The sequence below is a fragment of the Typopeltis vanoorti genome, chromosome 16, assembly GCF_054136105.1.
Source record: "Typopeltis vanoorti isolate ZY-2024b chromosome 16, IOZ_Tvanoo_1.0, whole genome shotgun sequence".
NCBI lineage: Eukaryota > Metazoa > Arthropoda > Arachnida > Uropygi > Thelyphonidae > Typopeltis > Typopeltis vanoorti.
In genome coordinates, this window is record NC_143564.1 from 80,777,732 (window position 1) to 80,790,077 (window position 12,346).

At 36.2% G+C, this 12,346-nt stretch overlaps 1 protein-coding gene across 1 annotated transcript in view; it reads right to left on the minus strand.

Moving 5' to 3' along the window:
- The window catches only part of Smn (survival motor neuron), a 110,393-nt gene that overhangs the window by 22,551 nt on the left and 75,496 nt on the right, over window positions 1-12,346 (minus strand). Inside the window, exons 4-5 of the mRNA XM_090406383.1 lie at window positions 11,397-11,615; window positions 3,426-3,623 (exon numbers count right to left, since the gene is read on the minus strand). Of these exons, the coding sequence (XP_090262509.1) occupies window positions 3,426-3,623; window positions 11,397-11,615 (417 nt within the window). The remainder of the gene's footprint in view (window positions 1-3,425; window positions 3,624-11,396; window positions 11,616-12,346) is intronic.

Below are 12,346 nucleotides of genomic sequence, written 5' to 3' on the forward strand. Positions count from 1 at the left end.
TGGAAAAGAAAAAGAGAATCTTATATCTTCAGAAAAGGGACTTAACAAAGAAACTGACTGAACATTTTCTTATTGTGTAAACAAGGTGTTTAGTCCAGTAGACATGATTAAGTATATGTGAAATAAACCAGTAATAGAATGAGTTGGAGAATGGGTGATCTCTAAAGTGTAAGTTTATTTTAAAAGGCCTTGAATCCAGTTAATTTTGTAGTTAGTTGTGTAATTTTATGAAGTGCATATATTGTTTTTGTTTTATTAAATGTGTATATTTTGTATTTGGTCTTGAGTCAGTAATTTTTCAGATTCTGAGAGAAACAGTTAAAAGTCATTGCACCAATCAGAATTGAACCCTTGTGCATATATAAAAACACTTGGAAATAGAAATAATCATTATAGAGAAAATCTCATAACAAATGAGGATTGATAATAATAATTAATTAATAAATAATCCCTCCATATAACAAATGGCTACAGAGATTTAATCTCTTTATAACAAGGGGACAAGAGAAGCCATCCTAGCTCCAAGAACAGTTATCAAAAGATGATTTGAGAAGAATCAATACTCTGATAGTCTTTCTCAACTTGGAGAAAGCATTCGATTATTTATAGTTAACAGATTGATAGTTAATAAATTAACTATTAGATTAATAGTTAATTTAATCTAAAATTAATACTTAATTTTAGATTAACTACTAATCTAAAATTAATAGTTAGCTTTTTATCCCCTTAATTTACTTATTGACAGTCTTAACTCTTCCACTTTATAAAATTCACAGTTCTACGATTCCCTTTTCGGAATCTACTATAAATTTTCCAATTAGAATTCGTTTCCTCGAATATTCCTTTTAAAACGATCTATAGCAATATTTTCTTTTATTTATCAATACTTATTCCGCTTTGAAACTTCATAGTTCCACGATTCCTTTTTTGGAATATACAATTGATTTTCCTCTGACTGTCACATAAAAAAAATCTCAAATTCCTCTAAATCTAAATATCTGCCGACCTGAGTTCTAATTACCTTCCAAATGCTCTCCTTGTCAGCTGTCAATCACACATCAAACTTCTCGGCGAGCATGCGCACTGCATGAAAGTGGCAAGCGAGAAACTAGATATAGGCTGACATGTTGCCTCCGTTAGCAACAAGAGAATGTCTTCATAAAACACAACTTAATATTTTAAAATACAATAAAATTATTTAAAGTAACACAACTATTCAAATCTGGCAAGTACATCAATGTTTTAACTTCTCAATAACGGTCAAGTGCCAAGTGCCAACAATGCATGTTATGAAACTAAAACTAATAAACAATACTAACATAAACAATATAAAAATATTCAGAATTTCAAATTATGATTATTTTTACAGATTCATTCAGCCAGAAAAGCATGTGGTTGCAGTTGTCTGCAAGGATAGAAAAATCACAACTCCATGGTGAACACAGGAAGAAAAAGAGGCAGTGAAGGACAAGAAGAAAGCATATCAAAAGTTCCTGGCAAATAAGTCAGTTTGTGCTCTTAAAGAATACAGAGACAAATGTAAGAAAGCTAAACACTAAACAAATGTAATGAGAAGACTTTGGTAAAAACATAGAAAATAAAGATGGTGGAAAGATATTCTTGAGGCTATTAAAAAAGCTCAGAAATGGAGGAAAGAGTGCTGTAAAAGGAATTAGAAATGATAAAGGTGACATGAAAACTGGAGAAAAAGATATCCTTGATGTATGGAGTAATTACTTCTAAAAATTGCTAAATGAAACAAGCAGTGACAGCACAGTGGTAAAAAACACATCAGGCATGCAATCAGGAATACATATCAATACATGAAGTACAAAAACCATCAAAAGTGTGAAATGTGGAAAGGCAGCTGGAATAGATGATATTCGACCAGAAATTCTCAAGTATGGAGGTATAAACATCTTACAGTGGCTGCACTGCATAGTTCAGAAAGCCTGGACAGAGGGACGAATCCCAGATGATTGGAGTAGAGCTCTCATGGTACCCATATATAAAAAGGGAAATAAAACTGAATGTGAAAATTACAGAGGTATTTCCCGACTGAGTGTTCCTGGTATGATTTATGCAGGGGAACCTTGGTGAAGAACAAGCTGGAATCAGGACAAATAGAAGCTGTCAGGATCAGATTTTCACTTTACGACAAATAGTTGAGAAATCACGGCAACATAACAAAGATCTGTATTTAAGTTTTGTAGATCTGGAAAAACTCATATGACAAGGTGGCAAAAGAAAAGCTATTCAAAACACTACAGTTGTATAGTATCAATGGGGCATTATATCATGTCTTTATTTGAGTTGTAAGTCAGCAGTTAGAACTTAAATACAGGGAGATAGTTTAGTGTTAAATCCGGTGTCAGACCAGGATGTACGTTATGCCCTCTATTATTCATTATATGGAACACATTATGAAGGAAAGTGATATTAAACCTGATATCAAAACTGGAGATGTTAAATCTCAGCTGTTCACTTTATGTGGATGATGTTATACTTCTAAATAAATCTGCTACAAGTCTGCAAGATTGCCTGACTAAATTGAATAACTGTTGTAACAGATTTAGTATGAAGGTCAGCAATAATAAGGCAAAGACAATGAAAATATCACCTGCATTGTGAATGGAGAACTTATAGAACAAGTAAAACATTTCAGCTACTTAAGCATGATTTTTAATGAAGATGGTAAATTAAATATGGAAATGACAACAGAATCAACAATGCTGTTATGGTAGGAAGTCAACCAAATAAATTTATGTGGAATAAGAGAGAAATTAGTCAAAATACTTAATTAGCTGTATACAAGAAAGTGTTCAAATCAATTTTAACTTATGGATCTAAGAGCTGGGTCAGAAGTAAAACACTTGACCAAAGACTACAGACCTCAGATACGAGAGTCCTGAGAAAGATTAGGGGCATGATCAGATGGCATCAATGACAATATCAAATGTGGATATTAGGAAAGAACCTGACATTGTTACTATGCAGGAATGTGTTAGACAAGCTAATCTCAGTTGGTATGGTCACTTTAAACAGAACAGGAGAGGAAAGATTAGCAAAACAAGTGATCTCAGATAGACTGGCAGGAAGAAGACACAGAGGAAGACCAAGATATAGGTGGATTGATATGGTAAAAAGTTCCTTAGAAGACAGAAATAAAATCTGATAATGTTGGAGTCTTGACAGGTAACAGACTGATTTGGAAGAAAACTGTAGACAGGAAGTTAGTAATGATGTAAATTTTTCATGTAGCACTATCATATCCTGTACACCCCTTGAGTATGCATGTCAGGAATTTGATGATGATAATAATCCTTTATAAATGATTGCAATTAATTTCATAATTGTTTATACTGAATATATAACATTTTTTTTTTTTTTTTTAAAAAGTTACTCAAAACTAATTTCATACATACAGATGGAAGAGAGAAATTTGCATTTATAGGTGGCACAGGGAGAGGACGAGGAGGTAGTGGTGGAATCTGAAACCAGTTGTGATAAGCAGATGGACCTGTAGTTCCTTTTTCTATGTTATGGTATCTCCTGTTCCGTCCTTGCTTAGTTTGTTTTTTACAAGGTGGACTATTTGTTCTGCTACTGTTTAAACTATAATCCTGCAACAAAGGTAAAAATATTGTAAATGAATATCAGTGTTTAAAAATAGAATTCTTATTAATGGATAGTATGAATCATTCACAATTATTCAACCTTTTTTAGATGTTCACAGCCTTAAGTTTTTAAAGAACTCTTCCATACATTCTTGTTGTAGGTTTAATGGAATAATTATCAGCACTGAAAAAGGATAAAAAATAATTTTAATACTTCCAATATTTCATCTCTGTCAGAGAGACATCTTCAGGGATTACAAAAAACTTTTTGTAACAACACACACACAAAAGCGATACAGCAGTGAGTGAAACTAAAGTCCTATCTAGGTGGTGCACCTTCTATGGGCATTTGCAGGTGGCCTAGGATGTAAAGAGAGATCTCTAATAATTAATGTTTCTAAATTTTGGGAAGTTTAATGCAACCGTATTTGTTTAAATTAGGTTCATTCCTGGGTGCCAATGCAGATTCAAAAAACAGTCTTTCTCTTTTGAATTTACTATAGTGGAGCATGTCATTTTTTCCCAGGAGATCCTGTGGATAGTATCCAAAACATGGTCTGCAGCCAGATTGACCATAATCGTGATTGCAGATGTAAGATCTGTATTCATCTAACTGGATGGATGCTGACCTGCCTGTCTGTCCAAAGTAAGTCAGTTTACAGGAACAAGGTACTCTATATACTCCAGGCACTGAGAGAGGAGGGGAGCTGGACTTTGGTGGAACGGATAAGAGTAGCAAGTTTACAGTAGGGCTTAAAAGCTGTATGGAGGTTGAACTTTTTTAATGATTCTCGTAGACAGGCTTATATGTTGGTTATGCATTTCTAAATCACTTAGGGAACTGAACAACCTAGATCCGAATATACATTAAATTATACTTTAATAAATATTTCCAATATTTCGGCAACGTCACGATGCCATTTTCAAAAGGAACTTACAAAAATGGCACGTGCACGCAGGCACGAAAATTACAGAAAATTGGCATCCCTTATCCGCTCCAGCAAAGACCAACCATTTCCCCTAGACCTACCTGGTGTATACCAGGTCCCTTGCAGTTGTAAACTGTCATACTTTGGCCAAACAGGCAGGACAGCGAATATCAGAATTTCTGAACACAAGGACTACATCCGGTTTCACAAGTACAGCCATTCTGGTCTTGCAGACCATGCTCTGGATACACGCCACAGAATACGGTGGAAGAAAGCTACAGTAATACACCGTAGCAAATACAAATTCGAAAGACTATTTATGGAATCAGCCTCAGCCCTAAGAAACTCCCCAAACCTCAACAAATTTGGTTGTATGCGACTGCCCCAAATTTGGGAGGCATACATCAGCAGACCTTCAGCCCAACGGCCAAGAACACCTACTTAGCCCGCTAGAGGGCACCATCAGGACTTCTAAGAGAACAATACCTTCATATCTTCATTCTCAGTTACTGTGTTGTAGTGCCTGTGTGCACGTGCCTTTTTTGTAAGTTCCTTTTGAAAATGGCAACGTGACGTTGCCGAAATATCGGAAATATTTATTAAAGTATAATTTAATTTATATTCGGATCTACGTTGTTCAATTCCTTAAGTGATTTAGAAATACTTTTTTTTTAATGATCTGGCTATTTTTTCTGATGTACCACAGATGTAAGGTATGGTGATGGCATTTCTGTAGTCCTTCTGAAGAGGTGGTCGGGGAATGGGGAAGGATTTGATTATTTTTTTAATCCTGTAATCATTGTAGCCATTGGAAAGGAAGGTGTTGTGTATGAGTGTGAATTCAGTTGAAAGGGCAGTTTCACTGAAACAAAGATTGTGGGCAATATTGGTTAGAGTTTTAATAATGCCATATTGCTGAGAGGGGTGGTGGTAGGAGAGTTTGTGAATGTATTTGCATGTATGAGTAGGTTTCCTATATACCAAGAAAGAAAGGTTATCATTAGGAAGGCATGTTACTAAGGTGTCCAAGGAAGAGTAAACTATTGTTATTTTCCTTTTCCATCGTAAACTGGATTCTTGGATGTAGACTATTGGGTGACTGAGGAAGGAATCTAATGTGTCTGGGCCATGAGGCCAAACAGAGAGCACATCATCTACATATCTTAGCCAGATATAATAAGGTTTTAGAGTGGAAGAGTCTATGGCTCGTTTTTCAAAATTTTCCATGTAAAAATTGGCAAGAGAGGTGAGGAGGGAACCCATGGCAGTTCCTTCTATCTGCTTGTGGATTTTGTTCTTCCAAGAAAAATAACCAGAGTTGATGACAAAAAGGAATATCAAGAAGGAAAAACGTTTTTTAAGCATGTTAAGGTGTCGGTTAAGGGAATATTGGTCAGCTTACTTTAGCTTATTTAAAGTAAGACTTTCAATTAAGTTTTTAAAGTGAGTAGAGTTTTTTTTACATAAGATGTGGTAAGACCAGTGGGGGGGGGGGGGGGTCAAAGAGTTAGCTAGCTGCTTTGACAATTTGTAGCAAGGTGCATTGGTGGCATCTACTATAGGTCTTAGGGAAGAATTAGGTTTATGGATTTCAGGTAAACTGTATATACGAGGGGGGGGGGGGTGAACTGAATGGTTTGAGTTTTTTTTTTGTAATGTAAGGAGGCCAGGAGGACACTTTTTTAAGAAGTTTTTTAATTTTTTAAACTCGAGTTGTTGTGGGATCGTGTTCAAGTGGTATGTAGGTAGCGCGATCACGGAGAATAATATCTATTTTCCGATTATATTCTGGGGCGTTAAGAACGACAGTGGCATTACCCTTATCAGCTCTGGTGATAACGATACTTTTTTCTTTCTGTAATTTTCTCAGGGCAGAGAGTTGTCTGGAAGATAAATTCATTCTTGGAGGTGACAGCCAGGAGAGAATGTTAGCTACATCAAGTCTAATGTTATTGGCTGTTTCTGGAGCTAAGTGACATATTCCGCATTCGATATTGTACATAACATCCAATACCGGAACTTCTTTAGGTGCGACAGCAAAATTGGGTCAGAGGATTAAGGCATTAACGGCATCTTCACTGAGTCGTTTTGACGATAGGTTGACTACTGTATGGAGCGGGTGAGCTTGAGGTGGCGGTTTAGATTTACAGAGGTTATTAAACTCTTTGATGTGCTTATTTTTTATTATTTGGAATTCTTTCTGAGAAGAAGCTTCTGATATGCCAAAGAGAATGGACCAAAGTTCAGGATTGAGTATAGCAGAGAGCTCTGATTGTAACGAGCCAATGGCGGCGTAGCGAGGCTGGTGTGAGTTGCAGTAATCTGTTCTCGTAATAGTGCCAGACTAGCACATTTGTATATCCAGAGGGCTTTATTTGATGTAAATTTGGTTTTAAGTCTAACACAGTTAGGAATAACTCTTGAGTCCTGACATCTTTTTAAAAAGGCCAGCCGATTTAATTGACTGGATAAGCGTAGTTTCGACTTACCGTATTGTTTGGCTGTGCATACTATTTCTTCACCATGAATGATCAGAATCCGTGTGTTGAGGCTTAAGTGCTGTGCAGAATTCATGTTGGAGGTTTAATGGAATAATTATCAGCACTGAGAAAGGATTAAAAATAATTTTAATACTTCCAATATTTCGTCTCTGTCAGACATCTTCAGGGATTACAAAAAACTTTTTGTAACAACACACACCCAAAAGCAATACAGTATGAGTGAAACTAAAGTCCTATCTAGGTGGTGTGCCCTCTATGGGCATTTGCAGGGGGCCTAGGATGTAAAGAGCGATCTCTAATAATTAACGTTTCCCAAATTTTGGGAAGTTTAATACAACAGTATTTGTTTAAATAAGGTTGATTCCTGAGTGCTGATGCAGATTCAAAAAACAGTCTTTCTCTTTTGAATTTATTAATAAATTCAGTGTGTTGGAAAGCTCCTCCTCTAGTGCCCGAATAGCTTTGTTTGCATCAGCTAGGAGAATGCACGTGGCAGTAATTTGTTCTCGTAGTAAGGCGAAGCTAGTGTGGTCATAAATTCGGAGAGCTTTCTGCAAAAAGAAACAGTGCTTAAATTTCACACAATTTGGGATTACCTGATTATCCCTGCAGCATTTCAGGAAGGTCAAACAATTCAGTTGTTTCCATAACTTCAGCTTCAGTTTACCATATTCAGTTTACTGAATCATGAACTTCGGACAATTCTATATGACATCTCGTGCACTTCAGCAGATAAAGAATTTGAGAAAATACGGAGTCGACATATCAAGAAATTTGATAATTTAAAAAAGAACTCTACCTCCAAACCAAAACTACCACTCAACACTGTAGTCAACCTTTCTTCCGTTATTTTGAAGCCTGAAGCACTCAATGCTCTTACACGTGGCCACGATTTCGCCACTGCTCCTAGAAAAATACCGGCCAAAGAAATAATGATCCAGATTGAAAGGGGTATCCGCCACCTTCCACACTACATCACCAACAATATTAGAATGGATGTAGCCTGTGTTCTCGCCAAAGCAAGACCACCAAAAATCAACAACAAAAATCCAATAGTGAATATAAGGCTCTAGAGGAGATGAAGAAAAACAAAGAAATAGTAATCACCAAAGCTGATAAGGGGAACGCCACGTGGTGCTCAACCAAACTGACTACACTGGTAAGCTTAATGCTTTATTATTAAATCGGGCTACTTACCTCCCTATTGAATACAATCCCACCAACTCACAAATTAAAAACTCCATAAGCTCCTTAAGAACGTCACTTCTTGGCCTGTGAAAGTTACTAACAAACTAAAACTTTTTAACACTAGAAACCCCCCCCCCATATATATGGGCTCCCAAAAATACATAAGCGAAATGTGCCATTACATCCCATAGTGGATGGCACTGATTCCCCCATGCACAAATTAGCCAAAGCACTCACACACTATACTCACCATCACACATAAAAATACTCAGCTCACTTCAAAGCCAGTGTAGAAAATCTTACACTCCAACATACTGACATAATGGTCAGTTTTGACGTCTCCTCCTTATTCACAAATGTCCCACTCAAGGAAACCTTAGAGCTCGTCCAAGCCAAATTTCCTCTCGATATCTCAGCCCTATTTTGTTTGGCAGGGAAAATTCTACAAACAGATAGAGGGGTCAGCCATGGGTTCACCACTCTCCCTAACCTTGCCCAACTTCTTTATGGAGACTTTTAAAGAGAAAGCCTTAAACTCTGCATCACAAAAACCCACTATTTGGTTTCGTTTACGTGGATGATGTGTTTGCTATTTGGCCACATGGCTCAGATACACTCCACTCCTTAACACACTTAAACAACCAACATTCCAGAATCAAATTCACAGTGGAAAAAGAGGAAAACAACAGCCTCCCTTTCCTAGACACAATAGTCATACAACAGTACCCATACAGGCAGGTACATTTACCAACACCCCCCCTCCTCACAACAATATGGAGTTATTGTTGTGAGGGGGGGTTGTATTAAGACACTATACAACAGAGCTAAACTAATCTGTTCAAATGATAGTGCCCTAACCACTAAACTAAATCACATCTTTAACACTTTCTCAGCCAATGGCTACAACTCCCATACTAAAACCAGTAAACCACAACCCCCTTCACAATAAAGATTACTCTAAACCCATCACCATTCCCTACATCCGGGGCACCTCAGAAAAAATTACTAAAATCCTAAAAAAACATGACGACCTCTTGTTACAGACCATAGAGAAAATTGGCATCCCTTATCTGCTCCAGTAAAGATCAACCACTTCCTCTAGACCTACCTGGTGTATACCAAGTCCCTTGCAGCTGTAGGATGTCCTACTTTGGCCAAACAGGCAGGACAACGAATATCAGAATTTCGGAACACAAAGACTACATCCGGTTTTACCAGTACAGCTATTCTGGGCTTGCAGACCATGCCTTGGATACACGCCACAGAATACGATGAGAGAAAGCCACAGTAATACAGAGCAGCAAGTTCAAATTTGAAAGATTATTCATAGAATCAGCCTCAGCCATAAGAAACATGCCAAACCTCGACAAATTTGGATGTCCCAAATTTGGGAGATGTACATCATGAGAACTTCAGCCCAACGGCCAAGAATACCTAATATAGCCCACTATGGGGCACCATCAGGACTTTAGGAAAAACAGTAGTTTCTCTTTTCAACCTCATTTTACTGTTTCTAGTGCCTGCATGCACGTGTTTTAATCTTATGTTCCCATTAAGATGGCAATGTGACATTGCCGAAATATAGGAAGTATATATTAAAGTTTATTTTTAATTTATATTACAGTATACATTGTGAATTCCTTAAGTTATTTCGTATGTGCAACCAACATATAAGCCTTTCTACAAGAATTTTTAAGGTGTTATGGCTCATAAAAGAAGAAATATTTTTAACCAATTCAAACATTAAATTAGCAAGGGGAGTCAATACACTCAGTATCATCATTTGAAGCTGAAGAATTGCAAGAGTTATATACTGTAATAAATTTAGTTTAATTCTTTATTCAAGTGTAAGCACACAAAATTTGTGGCTGAAGCATCTTCAGGACTGAGGCAACTGGTGGTAAAGGTGTCTTAGTATCCCCCATAATGCAAAACACATCTTCTTGCGGACATGCATAATACTATGCATTAAGGGAAGGGCCACTACCCAGAGGTGGTGATACTAAGGTGGAAGTAATGGAGAAGTCATATTTACCTAGAGTTGCCAAAAAGGTGTCTCACCTTATTACTCTGGATTAGAGAAAGATGTCAGAAGTTTTTTCCCCATTTGGTTAGACTATAATAAAATTAGTTCAATCCTTTATCCAAGTGTAACACAAGACAAGCGATGAGAGCTTAGTCCACCTTTACCACGATTTGCCTGTCCTGAAGATACTTCAGGTGCAAACTTTGATTACACTTAGATAAAGGATTAAATTAAATTTATTATAGTCTAACCAAGTGGGGAAAAAAAAGAAAAAACGGTGCAAACTTTGATTACACTTGGATAAAGGATTAAATTAAATTTATTATAGTCTAACCAAGTGGGGAAAAAAAGAAAAAACTTCCAACAAAAGTTATGTACTGTTATCTAGTTATTGCTTGAAGGCGAAGAAGTTTGCAAATCATTGCTTTACAGTGTTGCAAAACAGTGTTGAATGGAGATGAATTTTATTCCAGGGTCTTGCTGTATATGTATATACATGCACCTCCAGTTATTTGTAATGTGAATAAGTAAAAGTTCCTTATCAGTTAGAATAAAGCATTTCTGATACTAGTGGCCTAATTTCAGGACAAATATATACATACCTGATCATAGCAAAAAGTTTTATACTCCTCAGCAACTAGTTTCTTAATAATGTAGTCTGTGGTAAAAGGAGAGGGATACAAATCTAAGAATATGAATCCCTGGGAATTTTTTTTTATAATCCTTCTTGAATTTGATGTTTTTACTAGATGAGAAGTCAAAAGTAACTTAAGTTACTTTTGTCAATGTTTGAATTGGTTAAAAATATTTCTTTTATGAGCCATAACACCTTTAAAAAAAAAAAAAAATAGTGAAAGGTGAAAAATGAAAACCATAAAGAAAGCATATTCATGGACAGAAAATTGCAACCATTAAAGCAGTTTACCCGTTTTATGTTACATATATCTTCTAGATGATGGTTGTAAGAAAGTTACTGAAAATTAATATTAAAAGAGAAAGAATAAGAAAGACTATTTATATATAAAAGAACCAAAAAAAAAGTTACTAATACCAAATCAGAATATCCAGCTAGAAGTTTTAAGCATAAGCAAATCATAGGATGAGACATTTAATCATATTTATTTTGGAAGTTTACCTCATTATTAAGTTCTTGTCTAAAGTCTATGTCTTGATGAATTCTAGCACTTCTTCCTTGAGATGGCAGCAATTCCTCCAAATTTACATCTTCTTCATTTTCATAGCCAACATAATGAACTGTAGCTAGTCCGTCTGGTTCATTAATGTCTTTAATTAAAGCTTCATAAAACAGGCCATCTTCAGAAAACATGGCTTGACAAAAGTCACCAACTTTCCACTTAAAAAAAAAAAAATAATAATATTGTGAAAATCAGATAAGTTACAAACATAACATACATCAAAAATTAACTAGACGTGTTCTCTAGTAATAAAAACAAAATGATACCAATAACAGATTCCTACAAATGCCATAATCTCTTCACTAAAAACTCACTTCACATTCACTATACATCTATGGCAATTAACACAAAAATATGAAGTTCACCAACAGTCATTGCATTTATCACTTTCCAAACACTGATAACCATTCAGACTTCGTATTTCATGAAACTTGACCATCTGCAATCTACCTATCTGAATAGTGAGATCATCTTCCTGGACAACCTCAACATCCACAATTCCAACACTCCCAACCAAGTTGGATGAGAAGCAGAAGTCCTTGCAACAAGTAACAACCTAATGCAAATTGTACACCAACCTACTTGAATTCTTGATAACCCACTTCACTCCCCCAAATACTCAAGCTTTTTTTTTGACCAGTTCGTCCAGATACACCACAGTTCACCTTTCCTCTTGGTCTGAGATCAATTTTGTACAACTCTCCACTTTCACATAACACCCCTCCTCCAACCACTCCCAACAATGCATCCTCTTACACTACAAAAAAGAAAATTGGGATGACTTCTGGAATTTCTACTCCTCCTTTCCCTGATCTGACTATTGCAGCAGGTTACAGAAATTATTCTCACTGACATGAAGACCTTGATCCCCTCTTCAACTCATAATCCC